The sequence below is a fragment of the Eurosta solidaginis genome, chromosome X (assembly GCF_040869045.1).
Source record: "Eurosta solidaginis isolate ZX-2024a chromosome X, ASM4086904v1, whole genome shotgun sequence".
Lineage (NCBI taxonomy): Eukaryota > Metazoa > Arthropoda > Insecta > Diptera > Tephritidae > Eurosta > Eurosta solidaginis.
Window position 1 is genome coordinate 27224963 of NC_090324.1, and position 25068 is coordinate 27250030.

General features: G+C 35.3%; 1 protein-coding gene across 1 annotated transcript in view; it reads right to left on the reverse strand.

Annotated features, from left to right (window-relative positions):
* Positions 1 to 25068, reverse strand: part of LOC137234818 (uncharacterized) — a 1233955-nt gene that overhangs the window by 233298 nt on the left and 975589 nt on the right. The window contains exon 4 of the mRNA XM_067758206.1: positions 4901 to 4982. Within this exon, the coding sequence (XP_067614307.1) occupies positions 4901 to 4982 (82 nt within the window). The remainder of the gene's footprint in view (positions 1 to 4900; positions 4983 to 25068) is intronic.

Consider the following 25068-nt stretch of genomic DNA (forward strand, 5'->3'; position numbering starts at 1 on the left):
ATATATGTATATATATATGTATGCTGTATATATGTATATATATATATGTATGTTGAGCGCGACGTACAGTTGGAGAAATTTGTACATGGCTGTTTTTGTCATAATTTGTTTATATTTACTGTATTTATTTGTTTACATTATGTTGTTTATATTCGTTTCATATGTAATCTTTTAAAATTAGTCGATCAGGCACAGCCAAGAGTGTAAGTTGTGTTATAGTGATGTATGTAAAATGCACTTTTTGATGTTTTTATTGTTTTCAATCTTTTTAGTCCTGAGGATGATTTCAGATTGAGATCGAAATATCGATCAATTATTAAACAAACGTATTTATTGAAACTTATAAAATATTTGTTTTTTGTTTATGCGTGGCCTTGAGCTCGAAAAATTTAATAACTTAAATATTGAAGGCCGAAAAACAACAAACAAAAATTTTGTCTTTACTTTTGTTTAGCATTAAAAAAGGAGTTTTTATACTCAGTTGAGCAGAGCTCACAGAGTATATTAACTTTGATTGTATAACGGTTGTTTATACAGGTATAAAGGAATCGAGATAGATATAGACATCCATATATCAAAATCATCAGTATCGAAAAAAAATTTGATTGAGCCATGTCCGTCCGTCCGTCCGTCTGTCCGTTAAAACGATAACTTGAGTAAATTTTGAGTTATATTGATGAAATTTGGTATGTAGGTTCCTGGACACTCATCTCAGATCGCTATTTAAAATGAACGATATCGTACTATAACCACGCCCACTTTTTCGATATCGAAAATTTCGAAAAATCGAAAAAGTGCGATAATTCATTACCAAAGACGTATAAATCGATGAAACTTGGTAGGTGAGTTGAACCTATGACACGGAATAGAAAATCAGTAAAATTTTGGACAAATGGTGTGGCACCGCCCACTTTTAAAAGAAGGTAATTTAGAAGTTTTGCAAGCTGTAATTTGGCAGTTGTTGCAGATATCATGATGAAATTTGGCAGGAACGTTACTACTGTTACTATATGTATGCCTAATGAAAATTAGCAAAATCGGAGAACGACCACGCGCACTTTAAACAAATTTTTTTTTTAAATCAAATTTTAAAAGAAAAGTTATTATCTTTAGAGTATATAAGTAAATTATGTGAAAATTCAACTCCAGTAATTATGTGGTGCAGCAAAATACAAAAATAAAAGAAAATTTCGAAATGGGCGTGGCTCCGCTCTTTTTCATTTAATTTGTCTAGGATACTTTTAATGCCATAAGGCGAACAAAAATTTACCAATCCTTGTGAAATTTGGTAGAGGCTTAGCTTCTAGGACAGTAACTGTTTGCTGTGAAAAAGGGCGAAATCGGTTGAAGCCACGCCCAGTTTTTAAACACAGTCGACCGTCAGTCCTTCCGCTCGGCCGTTAACACGATAACTTGAGCAAACATTGATATATCTTTACTAAACTCAGTTCACGTACTTATCTGAATGCAATTTGTATTTGTGTAAAAAATGGCCGAAATCCGACTATGACCACACCTACTTTTTCGATATCGAAAATTACGAAAAATGAAAAAAATGCCATAATCATATACCAAATACAAAAAAAGGGATGAAACATGGTAATTGGATTAGTTTAATGACGCAAAATATAACTATAGAAAAAAACTTTGTAAAATAGGTGTGACACCTACCATATTAAGTAGAAGAAAATGAAAAAGTTCGCAGGGCGAAATCAAAAGCCCTTGGGATCTTGGCAGGAATGCTGTTCGTGGTATTACATATATAAATAAATTAGCGGTACCCGGAAGATGGTGTTCTGGGTCACCCTGGTCCACATTTTGTTCGATATCTCGAAAACGCCTTCACATATACAACTACCACCACTCCCTTTTAAAACCCTCATTAATACCTTTAGTTTGATATCCATATCGTACAAACACATTATAGAGTCACCCCTGGTCCACATTTGTGGCGATATCTCGAAAAGGCGTCTACCCATAGAACTAAGGCCCTCTGCCTTTTAAAATACTCATTAACACCTTTCATTTGATACCCATATCGTACAAACGCATTCTAGAGTCACCCCTGGTCCACGTTTATGGCGATATCTCGAAAAGGCGTCCACCTATAGAACTAAGGCCCACTCCCTTTTAAAATACTCATTAACACCTTTCATTTGATACCCATATCGTACAAGCAAATTCTAGAGTCACCCCTGGTCCACCTTTATGGCGATATCTCGTAAAGGCGTCCACCTATAGAACTAAGGCTCACTCCCTTTTAAAATAATCATTAACACCTTTCATTTGATACCCATATCATACAAACAAATTCTAGAGTCACCCCTGGTCCACCTTTATGGCGATATCTCGAAAAGGCGTCCACCTATAGATCTAAGGCCCACACCTTTTAAAATACTCATTAACACCTTTCATTTGATACCCATATCGTTCAAACAAATTCTAGAATCACCCGTGGTCCATCTTTATGGCGATATCTCGAAAAGGCGTCCACCTATAGAAGTAAGACCCACGCCCTTTTAAAATACTCATTAACACCTTTCATTTGATACCCATATTGTACAAACGCATCATATATTCACCCCTGGTCCATATTTATGGCGATATCCCGAAAAGGCGTCCACCCACAGAATTAAGGCCCACTCCCTTTTAAAATACTCATTAACACCTTTCGTTTGATACCCATATTGTACAAACGCATACTAGAGTCACCCCTGGTCCACGTTCATGACTATATCTCGAAAACGCGTCCACCTATAGAACTAAGGCCCACGCCCTTTTAAAATACTCATTAACACCTTTCATTTGATACCCATATCGTACAAACAAATTCTAGAGTCAGCCCTGGTCCACCTTTATGGCGGTATCCCTAAATGGCGTCCACCTATAAAACTAGGTCCCACTCCCTTTTAAAATACTCTTTAATACCTTCCATTTGATACACATGTCATACAAACACATTCCAGGGTTGCCCTAGGTTCATTTTCCTACATGGTGATTTTCCCTTATTTTGTCTCCATAGCTCTCAACTGAGTATGTAATGTTCGGTTTCACCCGAACTTAGCCTTCCTTACTTGTTATATATCGATTTTACCCTTTTCCTTGTGTCGCTTCCGTTACCAAAAAACTACAAAAATGTTTCTAAAGCAAACGTGGACTCGAAGAGAAGGAAAAAGAAAAAAAGAAGGTAAGAGCAAATACCTTTTTATCGGCCCATTTTCTGGAAGATTTCTTGGACAGTACAAAGCTTGAGGTTTCACTGTCAGACCGATGATTTCGGACCAGATTTCCCATTGTTTGATGGAGGATAATCGGCAGTGTATTTAGTTTCTGTAAAATAAACTGCCGTTCAGAGATAAACCAAACATTGGGAAATCTTCTCTAGAGAGGAAGCCTTCGACAACAATGAAGAGGTGACGGTGCTTATCACAACGTAAAATGTAATTGCTCTATTCCATACAAGGGAATGTCGTTGTTCCTTGTGCGATTTGAAAACAGCTTTGCATAACATAGGACTACCAAAGATTTCCAATTGGGTGGATTATTATCACCCCTCGTGTGGAACCTCTTGTGAACGAACTTTTGCAGCCACTTCTAGGCAAAGGAATTCACTGTTAGGGGCACTTGGACGATATTTTAATCATTGTAAAAGGATAGTATGGGGACAAATTGTGTAATTCAATCAAAAGGGTATTTTGAGGAGGGGTGACGGAAGGGAACCTGAGCCGTTTTTCCTTTCTTTAGGAGAAAATTGCCGTGGATTGGGTCATGTGCGAATGCGGCCCAAATCAAGTATTTGGGAAGCACAAGTTACGATGCATGCTGTAGTGCATGACTCAGTGTTTGTTAATCATGTGGTTTTCCGCCAGGTTTCTTATAAGGATAAACATTATGACAGTCAATCCCACTCTAGGATATAGAGCGGTTATCTGACCAGTCACAGCAAGAGGTCATACTCCTACGCTTGGCATGTGTCTGCATAGTAATGGAAACTTTGGCCCCAACAGCCCTGTTGCTTATGCCACTGGGACAATTTCCGAACATCTTTCATGTGGAGATATTTTCCATAAGTGTGTGTACTGATATAAATCTTCAACGCGGATATACAATTGAGAAGACCGCTATGATAAGTAACAGGCAGGCAAATTCTTGTTAGAGAAAAGATCTTCACTCGTCTATCAAATACAAGAATAAGCACATATTCATATTATCAGAATCAATTTTTTAGCTTGTATCTTACCGAAAATTTGCAGAAAAATTATTTATTTTTTCAAGAATTCAATAACATTAGAAACAATCAAAATTAAAACAGTGTAGCCAATCACAGTTTTGTTCTGAAAAGTAAAACTTTTTGTACTAATTCAAAACTTTGTTCGATATTTTTATTTTTACGACCGACTTGTGAGCTTGGAATGTTAAAAGTACATGGTGACACAATACTACATGGGTAAACTTTAATAATTAAACTATGGTGCAGATGTTTCGTCCGGCCTGAGCGAAGTCTCTCCTGCTTCTTTTCATCCCAGGGCACTTCTTGATGCAGTACTGTTTGAGATTGTTGCCTAGATCGCCGAACATTTTAATTTTGCGATAAAATATGTATCATAAAATAGTTTAGAAGAAAAGGACGAGAGTACCAGAAACAAAATCTAATAATATTTATTGATCAAGCCAATTAATTTTTTACTCCTCATTTCAGGTCAAGTCTGAGTTAAAAGTGTAGTCTGCAGTTCGGTAAGTGGTCCTAAGAATATTAAGTTGAAAATAGGAGGGCAACCATTCAAGAGGCTTGTATGATATAAGGTTAGGTTAGGTATAAGCGGCCCATGAAGGTAAACGACACTTGGAAACATGAAGGTCCGTGGTGACACCACATAAAATATTAAAAAATTATATTTACTGCTGCATCCTTGGTTCCAAACCCCTCGTTGACAATCATCATATTAGAACCACTTGCGCTCTTGGCTGAACTCTGTCCTGATCTGAAATGAAATGAAAATAAGATTGTGAGGACCCAAAACCCAGAGGTTTAGAATCCTCACAATTTTTTAATAATTAAATATGAATTATTCTGAATAATAATGATTGCTATGTTAAATACATACATTTATGAATTATCTTGAATATTATTGAAAACGAGCTAATGAATAATTTCTATACTTAAATACATACATACTGCCTATACATTACGTTTAAATATCTATATATTAATACGCTAACAAAATTTCCATACAATCAATTGACAGGCTGTTTCGCATACTTAGCATACGTAAAATCATATAAAAATTATATGAATCGATTCGTATTGATCAGCCGCAGTGCATAGGTCTATTTTTGTTATCAAATATTACTCTATTTGTTTATAGTTAATAGAAAAAGTTTTTTGTAAATTCGAAAATCTGTGCAACTATCGAAATTGCCATCTGTAGGACGCATTATTTTCACAAACCCCCCTGAGTACATAGCTCCAAATTCTCAATTGTTCCGTTGCTCAAATGTTTCCTCTCTACGTATGTATATATTTGTACACGCCAAACGGTGAGAGAACTACTGCTTCGCTCATTTTCTGTTGAAATGAAATATTGTTTCCAATTTCCTATATTGGTTTGTACCAAAATCTTTAAAAAATTGTTCTAAAATAATTGTTAGCGCACAAAAAAACTTTAAAGAAAAGTAATAACATAACCGGCCTATTTTTTTGGACAAATTTTACTTACACGTAAAAGCAGAGGTCTTTATTTAACAGATTCTTTGTTTTTCATTTTAGGTGCTTTAAAAAAAATGAAATCAGAAATAATGAGTCAACTTTTGTTCAAACTCAATAAATCTATTTATTTATAACAATTAATTGCAAATTTGACCCAAATGTCTTTTCCATTTCCAGATTTTATGCTCATTTTAGATATAGGACTTCTTATAGTGAACAAAAAAACAAATTTGCTACAAAGATATTACATTAAAATTTGTATATTGTCTTTTATGCTAATTTATTTTGATATTTCTTATTTTATTTTATTATATTATCTTTTATCACGTTGTATAATAAATTTGCAACAAAGATATTACATTAAAATGTGTATATTGTCTTTTATGCAAATTTATTTTGATATTTCTTATTTTATTTTATTATATTATCTTTTATTTCAACTTAGTTTATTATTATTTAAATGCAACTTGATTGAATCGGAAAATTTCACGTTGTATATTAAACGAAAAAAACGACCCAAAAACGTTTTCGATTTTAGATCGAAATATTGCATAGGCAGTATATTACCCACTATCTATATATTAATACGCTAACAAAATTTCCATACAATCAATTGACAGCCTGTTTCGCATACTTAGCATACGTAAAATCATATAAAAGTTATATGAATCGATTCGTATTGATCAGCCGCAGTGCATAGGCCAATATTTGTTAACAAATATTACTCTATTTGTTTATAATTAATAGAAAAAGTTTTTTGTAAATTCGAAAATCTGTGCAACCATCGAAGTTGCCATCTGTAGGACGCATTATGTTCACAAACCCCCCTGAGTACATAGCTCCAAATTCTCAATTGTTCCGTTGCTCAAATGTTTCCTCTCTACGTATGTATATATTTGTACACGCCAAACGGTGAGAGAACTACTGCTTCGCTCATTTTCTGTTGAAATAAAATATTGTTTCCAATTACCTATATTGGTTTGTACCAAAATCTTTAAAAAATTGTTCTAAAATAATTTTTAGCGCAGAAAAAAACTTTAAAGAGAAGTAATGAAGTGTTGTTTTTCAATAAGTCACTATCGCGCCAGGAAAATCGAAGTGAACACAATATTCAACAAATTTTTTGAATCGACGGTGAAAATTTGCAAAAAAATAAGTGGGAATTAAAAGAAATACTAGCGATCAGCCATTAATTAGCGACGAGTGGTAATAGCGAGCATTTTATATACACAGTCATCACATCATAAAGTCTGCACATCACTTTATAATCGCATCATACAGTCATCACATCATACAGTCCGCACATCATATAGTCATCGCATCATACAGTCAACACTTCATACATTCCGCACATCATACCTTCAACACTTCATACAATCCGCACATCTACCCACATATCATAAAACATATCATCACTTAAGCGACACAAGGTACGTTGGTTTTATTAGTTCATGCACCACCATTTTTTTGCAATACGTGAACGTATAGAAGTGAACTTGTGATAGGTTTATAATCCGAAGTAGGTGGAAATTTCGTGTTTTTTAAACACACCAATCGCCTTTTGACTATCGGTTGACTCCCCCACCAGTGGTAAGAGTCCTCCGACACAGCCCAAGGCAGACAGGCAGTGAAAAAAAATTTTTTTTTCTCTCCTCACCTCCACTGCACTGTGCAACATAAGACTTAGGGATAGTCTCCTTTCATTCGGAATTTCGATAAGAAGTACACAACACCTTTATTTCCACCTGGTTGATGTTTTTTGTAAACTTGTCACGGATTCACTTCAGTTTATACACTTGTACACAATATCCAAGCCACTGCGACTTATATACACCATTGGATGGCTAATGGCTGGTAGGTAAAGTTATTTTCAAAATTGTGTATCAAACAAGAAAACAAATCAAAATAAATAAGTTTATTACGCTTTTCACGGTCGAAGAAGTACACGTAATCATTGTTGTTTTTCAATAAGTCACTAACTAGTTCCTTCTCTTTTACATTTCTTTTTTGGTGTTACGTGCGAGCGAATCCCCATCGTCCCGAATTACACGTAATCATTGGTCCTATCGCGCCAGGAAAATCGAAGTGAACACAATATTCAGCCAGCGCATTAAAAATTTAAAGTGAAAATTTTTCAACAAATTTTTTGAATCGACGGTGAAAATTTGCAAAAAAATAAGTGGGAATTAAAAGAAATACTAGCGATCAGCCATTAATTAGCGACGAGTGGTAATAGCGAGCATTTTATATACACAGTCATCACATCATAAAGTCTGCACATCACATCATAATCGCATCATACAGTCATCACATCATACAGCTCGATACAACGGCAATTAGAAACCGAAGCTGTACGACCAACTGGGAGCAAGCAGAAATCACACGTCGGTGGCTCTGAAACACGTCCTTTCCGACCACCCCCCCCCCCCCCCCGTTCTACTCATGTGAGACGTGGTGACGCGGAAACGCGTCCTTTCCGCTCATCGCGACGCACATCGGGTAGAATGGTCCCGTATGAATCCTGAGAAGAAGACCGTGGGCGAGCACTTGTCCGACGAAAAGAAGTGCCCAAACGCTTTAGGACCGGCCGAGTTATAGCAACCCCAGCCACACCATCGATAATAAGATCGTTTATCGCGATCGCACCCACGGCAGTCGTTCGCATCGAGTCCGGAGGACGCCTGCATCTGGTACGCGCACTCATCGATCCCTGCTCCCCAAACACAGTGATTGATGCCAATCTGGCGAACGAACTCCATCTGGAGCGCATGGATTCCACGCCACCAACGAGATGTACACTGATATTGCGCGGGAAGTATGGGGTAGCAGGGAGGGTAATCACCCAAGCTACAGTAATAACACGCCATAACCGTCCCAACCCGATCGCTAGCGTAGACTCCACAATCGCAACGCCTTTCCAATTTATGCGGTTGGCAGACCCCGATTTTTACCGCGCCGCACCAGTGCGACTTACACTCGGCGCTGATGTTTATGCTAGTCTTATGATCAGCGGCACGCCACCGTCCACGATTAACGGGCTACTAGCTCAGGCTACCATCTTTGGCCTGGTCATATCGGGGGCCTAGCAACAATAAGCCAATCCCAGGATACATTTTTATATCGACAACATATCTACAGATACCTCCGAATCCGTATTTTAATCTAATAAGGTGCATTGAACTAAATAGAACCACGTATTTATGTATTAACCATTTTTCTCTCATCCACAGTATTTATCGAGAAATGGGAGCCATCACCACAAGGCGATGGAGAACAACGTACGAATCCTACTTTATTTCATATTCTGTACACCCAATATATCGCTACATGTATAATCTTAGATGTCAATTCGGACTGGTTGTTTGTTCTCAGCTTGCTCGCCGCAAGGGGGCCGGCATGTTTAGGCCACCAGCCTAAATATTTTTAAAATAACTTTTAGTTCACCCTAATACGGCCCGTATAGTTAACTGTTACCGGTAACTGTCCTTGCACAGCCGAGAACTAATTGAGTAGGGGAAAACTCGACGAAAGTTAGCAATCGGCGGGTGCCATGGACTCTTTCTTTTTCTTTCACTTCACTTTTCTTTTGAACATCAGCAAGTGAGCTCCAGCAACCAAACCGAAGGTAAGCATTCATTGTTTCAAGTGCAAATTCCATACCATTAAGTTAAAGTGATTTCGGAAATACTTTACAATTTAATTTTTCCCCTTACTTTTGAATTATTGAATAAAGAAAGTTTGTTATTAATTAGATTAGTGAAAGTGTTGTTTTTCAATAAGTCACTAACTAGTTCCTTCTCTTTTACATTTCTTTTTTGGTGTTACGTGCGAGCGAATCCCCATCGTCCCGAATTACACGTAATCAACCGGCCTATTTTTTTGGACAAATTTTACTTACACGTAAAAGCATAGGTCTTTATTTAACAGATTCTTTGTTTTTCATTTTGGGTGCTTTAAAAAAAATGAAATCAGAAATAATGAGTCAACTTTTGTTCAAACTCACTAAATTTATTTATTTATAACAATTAATTGCAAATTTGACCCAAATGTTTTTTGCATTTCCAGATTTTATGCTCATTTTAGATACAGCACGTCTTATAGTGAACAAAAAATAAATAAATTTGCTACAAAGATATTACATTAAAATTTGTATATTGTCTTTTATGCTAATTTATTTTGATATTTCTTATTTTATTTTATTATATTATCTTTTATCACGTTGTATATTAAATTTGCTACAAAGATATTACATTAAAATTTGTATATTGTCTTTTATGCTAATTTATTTTCATATTTCTTATTTTATTTTATTATATTATCTTTTATTTCAACTTAGTCTATTATTATTTAAATGCAACTTGATTGAATCGGAAAATTTCACGTTGTATATTAAACGAAAAAACGACCCAAAACATTTTCGATTTTAGGTCGAAATATTGCATAGGCAGTATATTACCCACTATATTTATTATTACGCTAACTTTGTTTGATTATATGCCCATTAATCGGATGCTTAGATCCCATAATCCTAATTTGTTTATGTCGCTTAAAATTATGAAATCAATTTTATTTTAGTAAATATGTTTGCGTGAATAATTTCAATGTTTTTCTTTTTCTTTTTTTTTCTAATTTATTCTGCTTTGCTATATCTTAGTATTATATCGTTCACAGACGTTATTTTATGGTAGATATGGTCATATATATTCATCTCCATTTCATGAATATGAATGTTTACAAATTTAATACCAATGATTTACGTACATAGATCTCAATGGGAATCCCAACATTAAATATCCGAATATTAGAATCTTCATATTTCCACAATGATAACAATAAAACCCGGAAAAAGTTCCAAGTGCACTTATTGCGTTTTTATATGGAACTGTTTATTCACATCACTTAATTTTTTCGCACTTGAAGTACTTTATTTTTTTCTTTCATTTAAATTTTTTTAGTAAACTCTGCCTTCTTCGCATTACATAATTTTTCGCATTTAATTTTTAATTTTTTTATATTTTTATTTTTTATGAAGGTATCCTCTATTCTATTCGAAATTTTCGTTTTGTGTCACACTTATGTACATACTACATATGTATTTATACAAAATTAAACTCGGTAAAGCGCATACCTAACGGGTGGCGTGAAATAGGCTAAATTCCTTAAGCACATTTCTTCGTTTTCAACTAAAAGTTCGTGTTTTTGAATTACGACACTATTGAAGTAAATGGGCGATATATGTATATGGGAGATATAGGCCTACTGGGGAACCGAGCACCTAAAGCTAACTTCGGTAGCGCCCCAACGGGGACCTCCCGGGTGGTGTGGAAAAACCTATTTTTCAATTTAATTTCAAGTAATTTCACCTTAATTCTATGTCAATTTCTTTTGATTTTACATATTTTTTATATTTTTGTTTAAGGAGCTCCATACCAAAAGGTTATAATTACATTTGAAAATTTTGTAGAAAATTTAAGAAAATACAATAAAAATTACAATGTCTTAATGAAATATTTAAGTAAGTTAGACCAGTTTGCTATATTTCCCCTCACTGCTTAACTATTAACGCATTATTTCACTACCCCCAACAGTAGATGCATAGACTGAGTTGAAAAAAATAAGAGTTGGTCGAATTTCGACCACAGGCGATACTAGTATACATTGATACATCGATATCTGCCCACAGCTATACATCTGCTTCGCTAGTCTTTTATGCGTTTCTTATTCCTGTGTTCTCCATACTTTGTTTCTGTGCACATTCGCAAAAAAATTTCAATAATTCAAGAAAACAATTTTTTTTCGTTTAAATTTAATGAATTCGTGAATTTAATCTTTAATCATGTAAATTTGAGTAAATCTAGAAAAATTTGACAACTTATAGTACGACTTATTTTATTGTAATGCTCTTATAGCGTTTTCTTTTCTGGCAAAAGCGTTACGCATTTTGTACGCCGCGAAAGGGATGTAAATATATTTTTTCCTATTCTAAAAAGCAGGTAACGTCTTTACGGGGTATTTCGTTCTTTAGTGAAAATTGTTGCCTGCTCGCAACGCAAAAGATTTACACTTTTACCCTGCATAAATTGGGGGTGTGGCAGTGCAACTCTGCTAAAACAGCTGATCGTGAGAATTTATTTTCGTAAATTCACATATTTTTAGCGAAGAAAATTGAAATTAAGGAAATAATTGCTAATGAATTTTTATTATCATTGACAGCGCGTTTGTGAAAATCAGCTAAAACACGGGGTAGCCATTTATGTTCTTTGCATGCACTATAAATGTCCAAAATTTTCTGGGGTAGGAGTAACTCTAATCAGGCTTTACCATTTACTTAGGCAACAATTTATTTCAGAAAAGAAGACGCTATTAGATATACTACATTTTTGGTTTTGTTTTGATTTGCGGTATAAATAAACAAAACTGATGTTTCCCTACACATGGACATGAAACATAGAATTGTCCATAAGCAAAACAGGGATATTCCAAATCAATTCCGCACAATGCTAATGATTGACCTTGCGTTTTGCTTATGGTCATTGTAAAGGGCACACATATGGGGAGTTGAAGTCTTTTAAAGTCAAATGGCATATCTGGTGGGATCATAGGGATTCGTGGTATTAAAACAGCCTCACCTTTATACTTTCAAAATCGTAGCTTCGATCAAATGTGTCATAACCTTTTTGACTACCAAACGTGTACCATTATAAAGTCGAGGCTGACTAATATTTCGAAGCAATAAAATTGCTACACCAACTTTGAGTTGCAAGCGATGAGGTGGTAGCCCAGGCAAATCAAGATAATTCAAAAATGCGATAGGATAATTTACAACGTCGTCTTGATTCGTGACAGTGTCTATCGATTTATAAGTAATAATTTCCCCGGGAATGGCATTCAAAATAGTGGCATTCCGATTCGAAACATCTGTATTTTTCGCAGCTAAAATGGCTCTTTCACCTAACCAATCAAGGTTTCTATAATTTTGTGCAATGTCACGAAATACTTTTGTAACCAATTCTTGTTTCGATTGTGTTAAATGACAAAAATCATCTGGAAGCGTAATCATTTCATTCATTATGCCATTTCCAATATCTAACAATTGCTTTGCAAATCGTGCCGCTGATGGATCATTTTGTAATTCTACACGTACATTTACTGTCAACGTAAGTTTTTGAACATTTCTCCATACATAGGACGCTTTTAAACATGCATTCAATTCATCAGCTATTGTAGATCGAGGAATAACAGGCAATGTTTGACGAAAATCACCGGCCGATAGAATCAAAGCACCAACAAACAATTCTTGGCTTTTACGTATATCCTTCATAGTCCAGTGATGTTTTATGTGCAATTGTGCATTCATCCCAAATAATTATTTGACATTGTTGTAAAACTTTGTCCATTCCAGAATTCTTGGATGTATTACACGTTGGATTTTCGTTGATTTGCATATTCGGTTGTAACTTCAATGCTGAATGTGATGTGCGACCACCACCCAATAGTGTTGCAGCAAGTCCAGATGATGCGAGTGCAAATAATATATTATTTTATGATCTAATCGTTGCAAAAATAAAAGATATCAAAAATGTTTTTCCCGGATCTCCCGGTGCGTCTAAAAAGAACATTCCTCCACTATTGTTGAGAAGTTTTTCCATAGTAGTGTCATACACATGTTTTTGCTCTTGATTTAGTTTAGGCAGATTTGTTGCTATTAATGTATGTAGTTCATTCTGATCATACTGTCGTTCGCGTTGCAATTATTATCTGAAGGCAATATGCATTGCAGTTAAACCTACATAATTGTGCCAATGTTTTATTTGCGATCAACAAACACAGGTCTTCAATTAAAATAAGCGCTTCATTGTACATTTCGAGTGAAAAAAGTAATTGTTGTTTTGGATTATTTTGTTGCATTCTGTGCAAAATAGCTTCGGTCATATATTCACGGTAGCTATTCCATAAATTCAAGGGATTTGATGGAAAACATGTTGCGATAATTATTGCAAATAATGATCGTTTTTGATGCGGTGAACTTGTAACACACATGCTTGCCGATATGTATTGCAAAGACGTCCATCAGCTCTTTTCAAATTTAAAAATGATATCGGTCCTCGTACATTTACCTACAATAACCGCAGGAAAAAAACGTTCATTTTAGCTGGAATGAACTGTATGTAATCGTTCTATTGTATCTGTCGAAAATACATTAGGATAGCCATCTATAGGAGTTCTTCTTTTACGTTTTTCCCATTATTTCGAAGATGCGTTCCATGTATAATATTTCGGCACTTCAGAGTACAATAACGTGCATGCAAAATGATCATTTTGACATAACGTAAAAAATGAAGTCAGTGTCGTAGCTGGCGGTCGCTCTGCCATTCGCTGGGCTGTGTTAGCAGTGAAATAGACACGCTTTTCCATATGAACAACAACTGGACTACGATCGTATATGGGGAAGGAAAGAGTTCTCCAATGGCAACCAATTGTCTTGGATATTTCTTTGTACATTTGCCGTCAACCATGCATGGAGAAATGCGATTTATATCTCAACACTGTCCGTGAATCATATTCTTAGTGACAATTTCGAACAAAGTAGGATCAATATTCTGATCTGGTATCTCAGCCGAGATAATAGTATCAATTTGATCGGTAAGTATCTTCTCAACTAACCAAATCAAAATTTGGGCTTGTGGCAAGCCCCGTTTCTGCCACTCAACCGTGTACATAAACATCGCACCTTCCCAACACTTCATGCTTGACAATAAAATCAATGAGCCATTTCAACTTTTGTCGAAATACTCGGGCTGCAATATCATGTCTATCACTTGCAGATTGCCCAGAAAGTAAATAGACTTTAACGTCTTGCCAGCTTTGATTGCAAGTGAACGTGGTAAATAAGTCCGGTCGACCGAAACAACGAACGTAATACATGGCATATTGAGCATATTCATGCATATGTCGCGGATTAGCTGGGCACGTTAAATCACTATTTTGCCAAATCAGTAACATTTCCATCATTTTGAACGAAATTCCGAAGATGAATAAATTAATCACAACGCAACTTCTTTTGGTTAAAACGAATGAAATTTAATATTTCGGTTTAAATTTTTGCGTACATATCGACGATGGGTCGTATTAAGGTGGCAGACACACTATAGCAAACAACAATATTATATACTAAATAATTTATAATTAATTTATTGGCAATTTATTACCGAAAAAAAAATCTATAGCTGCGTCCGGTTCCGAGAAAACTGAGTGTCGACCCAAGCCAGCAGAGACGTCGTGAAAACACGACGTACAGATTCCGAAAGACTTGAATAGTTCATATCACATTTATTGGCAATTTATTACCACAAAAAAATAATTTATGGCTGCGTCCGGTTTCGAGAAAAGTGAGAGTAGCTAGCTTAAGACTCAAGCCAGCAGACACTTCGTGAAAACACTACGTACAGCTTCCGAACGACTTGAATAGTTTACATTGCATTTATTGGCAATTTACAAAAAAATTTACAGCTGCGTCCGGTTCCGAGAAAAGTGAGTGTCTGCTAGCTTAAGACTCAAGCCAGCAGACACGTCGTGAAAACACGACGTACAGATTCCGAACGACTTGAACAGCCTATATTACATTTATTGGCAATTTATTACCATAAAAAAATTATTTATAACTGCGTCCGGTTCCGAGAAAAGTGAGTGTATGCTAGCTTAAGACTCAAGCCAGCAGACACTTCGTGAAAACACGACGTACAGCTTCCGAACGACTTGAATAGCTTATATTACATTTATTGGCAATTTATTACCACAAAAAAATAATTTATAGCTGCGCCCGGTTCCGAGAAAAGTGAGTGTATGCTAGCTTAAGATTAAAGCCAGCAGACACTTCGTGAAAATACGACGTACAGCTTCCAAATGACTTGAATTGTTTATATTAAATTTATTGGCAATTTATTACCACAAAAAAAAATTTATAGCTGCGTCCAATTCCGAGAAAAGTGAGTGTCTGCTGGCATAAACTTCAAGCCAGCAGACCCTTCGTGGAAACACAGCGCGCAGAAAAGCATGCAACGTTTAGGGCGGAACAAACTCGCAAATATTCAACCGTACATAAAGTTTGAAATTTCAAATTTGTTTTATTTATATTGTATATACATATTTATAGAAGCGTAGGGTATAACCTGGTGTTATTTAAAAAACAAAAGTTGTGGTACCAATTTTGTATTTTCCTTGAGCGTTTTTCGAGTGCATTTTATATCATCGAATTCATGCCAATTATTGCCACATTTAACATAGTGACCCATTAATGCTGCAGCCCTGTGCAACATTGCAGCATCATCATCATTGGCTGCGAGAGTTATTTCCTGAAATGAATTTCTGCTACTTCCCTATATGCGATAATGCCAACACGTTGCAGGTGTTTAGAATTATCCATCGGGTTGTTCATTGCTCAGGGCCATTTATGAAAAGTGTAATTTTTTCTTTTGGTATAGTAAAAATATTGTTCAGGACAACGCAAAAGATTGTCCTTAAAAATTGCTTTTAATTTTTATGTTAAGAAGTGCCTCATCGCATTTTAGTTTCTCCATACAAAATTATATGGCTAGGTCTTGATTTTTTATTTGAAGTGTACCTGCGCTTCAACGACTGGGTCTTAAATGATGAGCAATACGCATTCGTATAAAAAATTTGACGATCTACAAAAAAGGTCTAAAGAGATTTTTCACTAAGACGAAAGATATTTTGGGTTGAATGTCAACCCCAAATGCAAAGATCTGCATATTTTACCTAAACTTTGAACTATTGACTTAGGCTCTTAAGAAAATTTCTGGTTATGCAGTGTTGAAGCCAATTAAATTTGAGTAAGACAAAGTGTGAGCTTGAAGTAGCTGAGAAGCCGTGTTGATTTTTAAACATTTTTTTTAAGACTAACTTACGCACTTTTGCCATATATTCCAGGCGAATAAGTTTTTTTGATGGAACTTTTCCGGACCATTTAAGTAAAAGTCATTAAAACGTAGGTACAGTTCGAATAAAAATTCCCCACGTAATTTGTAAGAGAAAACTAGATTCGTATGATCCACCTCTTAACATTAAAATTAAAAGCTGCAATTTTTACATGCCAAATTTTTCGTTGGCCTCAACAACATTTTCTAATAGCATGCGCGCAGGAGATCTGCCCTAGTGCGTACATATGAAAATGGATTTGTACAATGTGCATGCCAGAGTTGCCGTTTGGATACAATTGTATACATTTGGTTACATTTTTAATGAGTGGATACAAAGATACAAAAAATCTAAAATGAATACATTTTTACTTTGGAAGATTTAAGCTCTGCCCCTGTCATGGAAACTACAAATTTTAATTATAATTGTAATTTTATTAATATGGTTATCCTGGCACAAAAATTTTACAAAAATTATTTTACAGTGTCAGTCGCTTATAACATAAATACGTTTCCTTAGATTTATAAGTAGTTAATATAGTATTAGCAAGGAAAGAGAAGGAAAAGAGAAACAGAGGAATGTAACAATGGGAAGAGGGTATACAAGGGAGAGTAGAGTACAGTATTTAATAATAATAATACAACAATATGAGAACACGATTACATAATTCGTGGCAGGTTCGAGAAAAGTATATATAACTAGGAGAGCTGTAGTGATTAACGAGTATTAAAAAAACTAGTCACCTTATTTTTAAATTGTAGTGTATTAGAGAGAAGTCTTAAACTAACTAATTAAGAATTGACGTTCAGATATCAAGGTTCTGTGCCTAGTGTAATCAAGCTGAGCTGACCTTGATGATTGTAGGAACTGAAGCCTGGTATAAATAGTTAGGTTCCCTTGTTTTTACATACAGAGTCACAATTAGCATAAATCTCACAGTCATACAGTAGCGTAGGTATTAAGCAAAGATGACTTGATACGAAACATTTGTTTAAGCTCTCATTTTTTTCGCTCTCACGAGGGATTTATCTTAAAATTGTGCTGGCAACAATCATAGATAAATCCCTCGCGCCAGCTGAAGCGGGTGCCAGAACAAAAAATGTGCCAGCTAAAATGAAAAACGGGCCAAAAGTTTCGGTAAACTTTAGTTTGACCTACACCTGTAGAAATGCGTTCAAAAATTATGGGAAAAAATATAAAAATATTTGTTTTAGTATAAGTATTATTAGATCGAACGCGGAGGGTAAATATTATTTCCAATTCAAAAGTTATCACTAAAAATAGGTTTTGTAAATATGAAATCCCGATGCAACCAGTCCGTTTTGATCACAGAACCTGGAACGTCAGACATGTAAGATAAACCCTATCCACTAAATGTTGTTAATTATTATATCCTAGGTCCGATTTACTCAAATTTCAAAAGAATATTTGGTTTTCACTGTGAGACAAATGCGTTACAATATTTGACTAATTAAATTAATCTAAATGCAAATTTTACTTAGATTTGTTTATATTTAACTCTAACTTGTCGTATTATTGTAAAATAAGTTTAAGGAAATTAATATTTTTCAACTATGATTTTATTAAATGATTGAAACTATAAAATCACCGAAATGTATGTCAAAGATCCCCATATTCAGATCTATTAATTTTTGTTTGGAGTGGCATCATTGACAAAAATGTGCATTTTGACAACGTTCTCTCGAAATAAGGAGTTGCAAATCCATTCATCTGTGGTATTAAGTACGCTTTTGCAAGAAGAAGTTGGATGTGAAAAGGAGTGAAATACTGTTCTAGCCATAGTGTACGAAGCATTCCAAACACTTTACCAACTGCACTAATGATGTGGTTATTCCATGTCAGAGTTTTGTTAAATACTAAAGCAAGATTTTTCGCTGTGTCAACATATTCAATAACTGCTCCGCCCAACAATACTTTATCTAAGTGTAGTGTATCGAAGGCTTTTCTGCGAATGACAATACACTTAGATTTGTCAGGATTTATTGATAAACTGTTCACAGATGCCCGGGTACTTACTTGCGTTAGGCTAGAGTTAAGGTCGTTAATACACATACTAACACGGTCAATTGGACAGCACACATATAGTTGAACATTATCAGCATAAATATGGACACTACAATAGGTCTGATTACATTCACGACGGCGGTGTAGCCGCCACATCTGTCATATTATTTTTACAAATGTTCTTATGAGAGTCTTTATTTTCAGCGCGACAGAGCAGCACGACAATCAATCACGAACGCTGTTGTAGCCAGATTAAACCTAATTCTATTTTTCGGAAGCGACACTCAGTGGCGTCCTTTTTATTTTGTCAATAAAAACTAAAATAGAAAAAAATAACAGATAATAAAAGCTAAAATCATTCTTTTGGGAGTTTTTTAAACATAATTAATATTTTTTTTTAATTTTCCGCTACTATTTGCTGTAATTTATATTGGCGGTTGCCGCTTTCAAAGTAATCAAGAAGCCAATGCTTGGCTACAGTTGTCGTCAAGCTTTGCTTTATTGTAGTTGTGGTCTGTAGACGCCATGTTGAATGTGATCAGCCCTAATGCCTTAAAGTATTAGGTAAGTCATTAACATACAACACAAATAGCAGAGGCCCCAAGATAGAGCCTTTCGGAAGACCCCTGAGTACAGTTACAAAATTAAGCCTTTGTTCACCAGCGTGCACGGCCTGAGATCTGCCGACAAGGTAAGACCTGATCATGTCAATGGCATGACGTGAGAAGCTAAACAAATTTTTTAGCTTGCGACATAGAAGCTTATCATCGACTGAGTCAAATGCCTTAGAATGGTCAAGAAGAGTTAGAAAAGCTAAATTATTACCATCAACTTCCATCCGGATACTTTCGATTACATATAGTAGCGCCGAAGTGCAACTTCGTTTCGGTCTGAAACCGGACTGACGGTAAGTAATGAGTCTGTTATCATGCCCAAATGACATAATTTGCCTATGCAAAATACGCTCGACAACTTTAGAGAGAAAAGTTAGGATAGCAATGGGTCTGTACTCATTATTTTCTTAAGGGCAGGAATAATCTTGGCAACTTTCCAACACTTCGGGAAAACAGATGTTGTTAGTATAAAGTACACTAGGTAGGTCGCATATGGCAGAATCTTAGTCAATATTATTTTTAAAAACTTCGCACAGATTTCATCAAAGCCAATGGCGTTCGACTTGACCGAAAGGATGGCTTGTATAATATGACATTCGTCAACACACACAAATTCTAAAGGGCTGACATGAATATTTACACGATCACAATAGCTATCAGAATGCACACGTGGGTTTGATAGAGGCAAACAAGTAAATTTTTTGTTCATTTCGTCGAAGTCAGCAAAAACAGGTGCTCTTCCTCTGGTTTTTCTCAGGCCAATTTCCCTTATCTTATTCTATGTTTGACGCGAATCCATTGCTTGGCTAAACTTATCCTTATAAAACAGAGTTTTGGCACTATTAATTGCTTTGGTTGTGGTGATTCGAACCGATTTAAATGGTGTAAGTGTTTCTAAACTACGGTACCTCTTCCACAGAAAATAAGCCTTATTGCGCACATCTATTAAATTTTTAATACTAGTATTAAACCAAAGCTTACTGCACCGATTAACTAATTAATTTTTAAGGGGACGTAGTAATCAAAAAGCCAGCCGATTTCATCTTGCAGGAAGAAAGTTTGATCATCAACTGATGTGAAACACCGGATGAGACTCCAATCCACCGACCTACCGCAGAGATCGTAGGTCATGAAAATTAAGTCGTGCTTAGAAAAACTAGGGGCAGGCAGTTGGTTATAGTGGAGAGATTTTTTGAGGTCACTCAAAAAGAATAAACCTAGAAGAGTACTATTTATGCGGATGAAATGGGTAGGTGAGGAGGTGTTCACAGGATATAGTGCAAGAGATTCCATACATAGTTTCAAGTCGGAATCCTTAAGCAGGTTGCTGTTAAAATCCCCAGTTATTATAATATTACAGTAATTGCCTAGTAGTCGCTGAATAAATTCGTGAAATCCAAAAAGTTAACTTGACAATTGGGACGGCATACACATCCAATAAGGAGCTTGCTATTGACAGAAAATACTTCGACAAACACATATTCTACGAGGTCGCCCCCTCCCGAAATACAATATAGTATACAGGACAAGCTATTTTTTACATAAATTGCGACACCACCACCATGACTATAGCGATCAGCTCTGTACAGCTGGTAACCATCTACCCTCAACAATTCGTTACTGTAGCGAGACGTAAATCAGGTTTCGGATACACAAAGAACGTCAATGGCAGATCCCTCAAAGAGATATCTAAATTCGTCAATCTTTTTGTATCAACTTTGCGAATTTATGTGAATTATGGTCAGTCCGCACGCTTGTCTGCATAGGACACGCAACATAGTAAAAGCAGCGTCTTTGGAACTCATAACATTAATAGATGACGAAGTCATAACAAGGACTTAAAAACAGAAACCTACAAATTACACTGCTGTACGACTCGCACAGGAGTAAATATATAATTAAATAGGAAATTATGGAGGAAGAGTACATAGGTGGATACAAACTAGGCGCAAAAGTACAATAGAATATGAATATATAGAAAATAAGTAAGGTTTTTAAATAATGTTTGAATATGCAGTTTTATAGTAAATCAAATTTTAGAATGATATTTATTTTTTCCTCTATTTCTATATTAAATATATAGATAAACCGTATTCCTTCTACATAATTATTTTGTTGGTATTAGTTTTGTTTAAAATGTAGTGTTTAGAACTGAGCGTTGGTAAAATTTTACAAAATTCCATTGTATTGTCCATTGTATTGTTCTTGTTCCACTGTTTTGTTCTAAATATTATTAATTTCAGAATTTTGTTTCACACATTATATAAAATTCAGACGAAATGACTCAACAACTATGTATCAATCTATTGAAATCAACTGATACATTTTTTCAGGAATGATACACTTTTGGAACAAAAAAAATTGCGGAAGTGGCAACGCTGGAACATACATTCATGCTAGCGAGTATACTTACCTTGGAAAAATCGCGAGTACTCCATGCATGCATGTATAGAGTACTCGCTATACACCAAGCGAGTGCTCCATAATTAACCACAATTCATACAAAAAATATAGTCCAATTAACATTGCCATGTCCTGGGACTGGACCATATACTCCAGCTCAGCATTACATCAGAGTAATCCATGGATTACCCACAGTCAAATAAACATCGTGTAGTGATTACAATCGTTAAAAACGATCAATGATCGGCTTACAATTAGCGTTGCCAACTGTCCCGTATTGGCCGGGACATCCCGTATTTTTCACAAATTTTAAAGTGTCCCGCCGGGAAATGCTTTGTCCCGGCATTTTCACAATATCAAAATTAATAAATTATAATCTGCTACGAAACATGGCCATATTTGCGGTTTCGATTGTATTCAGGTCATTAGCATATTGCATGCAACTCTGTAAAGAAGAAATGCCCCTATTATGATCATTTTTCGATCTTCGCTCTTCGCTGGCTATCTAACACCGAAAATCGAATTAAAAATTGGTATTATGACATCTAATCTCTGTCGAAACTTTCGTTGCGTATCTAATTTTGAAGCGAATAGAAATTTGTTGTCGACGCTGTATCAAATTAGAAGAAAATTGTTTGAAATGTAAGTTTTTTGTGTTTATCTTCTACTTTTTTGCTACCTAATAATAATATCAAAATATTTGTATTAATCGTATATAGAGTAGGATGCTTTATTTTTATTAAAATTAATATCCACACAAAAATTATTTAAAAGAAAATGTGATATTTTCATGACGCAAAATTAAATAATAATGGAAATTTTTGAAAATAGTAAAATCAATTTTGAAAATAAAATATTGTAAACATATTAAAATTACAAATTTCAAAGTAACATAATAACAAAGTTATATAAAAATAATTAAGTTAATATAATTTAAGAACCCTACGTATAGGTCCAAGGTCGTGAATACAAAACAACTGCTTGGAAGACTGATTTCATAAATTGGACAAAATCCGTTTATAACAAAACGAACTTGCCGAAAGGATCAGGTGAAAAAAATTCCAAGTGCATTCTCGTACCCGATGCTAAGTTGAGACAATCCCAAAATGCTTGGGTCTTGTGCATTGTTGCAGCCATTCATCTTTACTGGATAGCAATTCCATGAACGCTTCTATGGTCATTATGAAGTTTAGTTTTTAACACATGTAACAACTTGTTCGGAAAGTTACAATGTTTAGAAAGCTACAATTACGCGTTGAAATTCATTTCAGCGTTTTATACTTCTGGCTAGTTCCAGTACTTGAGCTTTTTCTTCTTTATTTTGCTTTTATTTTATTTGACAGATGATGAGAATGTGCTTTTCTGAACGGTTGAATTTATCGAATTGCTGAACAATTGATCGAATGAGTGTCATAATACCGTATGAAAATTTTATCGATCAGCTCTTTCGACCACAGTCGAAGATCGAATTTGTCTCATAATCGGGGCCAAAAATTCATTCCTACTGTGGTTCTAAATATTGTCCATGTTTGACATATCGCACACCTAAATATTCATTTGGCATGAGGAAGTGTTGTTTTTTAAAATAACCTTAGCAAAACGAATCCATAGAATATTGAATTCGCATTAAACACAGTAAACTTATTAATTATTAGCCTGTTTCATAAAAATATTTGTTATAAATAAATGAGTTTAAAAAGTTTAATTCTATCTAAAAATTATTTCGCCGAAATGAGCAGCCCATACAAATATATAGGTGTTTCTTATTTTTCAAATGTCCCGGGAAATTTTTAAAAATTCCGGGAATTTGGCTCAAATTTGAGGTTTGTCCCGGGAACCCGAAATAAAAATCTGGCAACCCTACTTACAATATGTGCGCGTAGAAACATGAGTTGGTCTATTGCTGCATTACAGTGGAGTATACTGGTAAGTACTCCAGTGGACCACATGATCCAACAATTTTTGCAGGGGGTAAGTACTCCAGTATCATCAGCATAAATATGGGCACTACAAATGGATACTACAATAGTTCTGATTACATTCACGACGGCGGTGTAGCCGCCACATCTGTCATATTATTTTTACAGATCTTCTTATGAGAGTCTTTATTTTCAGCGCGACAGAGCAGCACGACAATCAATCACGAACGCTGTTGTAGCCAGATTAAACCTAATTCTATATTTCGGAAGCGACACTCAGTGGCGTCCTTTTTATTTTGTCAATAAAAACTAAAATAGAAAAAAATAACAGATAATAAAAGCTAAAATCATTCTTTTGGGAGTTTTTTAAACATAATTAAAATTTTTTTTTTAATTTTCCGCTACTATTTGCTGTAATTTATATTGCCGGTTGCCGCTTTCAAAGTAATCAAGAAGCCAATGCTTGGGTACAGTTGTCGTCAAGCTTTGCTTTATTGTAGTTGTGGTCTGTAGACGCCATGTTGAACGTGATCAGCCCTAATGCCTTAAAGTATTAGGTAAGTCATTAACATACAACACAAATAGCAGAGGCCCCAAGATAGAGCCTTTCGGAAGACCTCTGAGTACAGTTACAAAATTAGGCCTTTGTTCACCAGCGTGCACGGCCTGAGATCTGCCAACAAGGTAAGACCTGATCATGTCAATGGCATGACGTGAGAAGCTAAACAAATTTTTTAGCTTGCGACATAGAAGCTTATCATCGACTGAGTCAAATGCCTTAGAATGGTCAAGAAGAGTTAGAAAAGCTAAATTATTACCATCAACTTCCATCCGGATACTTTCGATTACATATAGTAGCACCGAAGTGCAACTTCGTTTCGGTCTGAAACCGGACTGACGGTAAGTAATGAGTCTGTTATCATGCCCAAATGACATAATTTGCCTATGCAAAATACGCTCGACAACTTTAGAGAGAAAAGTTAGGATAGCAATGGGTCTGTACTCATTATTTTCTTAAGTGCAGGAATAATCTTGGCAACTTTCCAACACTTCGGGAAAACAGATGTTGTTAGTATAAAGTTCACTAAGTAGGTCGCATATGGCAGAATCTTAGGCAATATTATTTTTAAAAACTTCGCACAGATTTCATCAAAGCCAATGGCGTTCGACTTGACCGAAAGGATGGCTTTTATAATATGACATTCGTCAACACACACAAATTCTAAAGGGCTGACATGAATATTTACACGATCACAATAGCTATCAGTACGTACACGTGGGTTTGATAGAGGCAAACAAGTAAAATTTTTGTTCATTTCGTCGAAGTCAGCAAAAACAGGTGCTCTTCCTCTGGTTTTTCTCAAGCCAATTTCCCTTATCTTATTCTATGTTTGACGCGAATCCATTGCTTGGCTAAACTTATCCTTATAAAACAGAGTTTTGGCACTATTAATTGCTTTGGTTG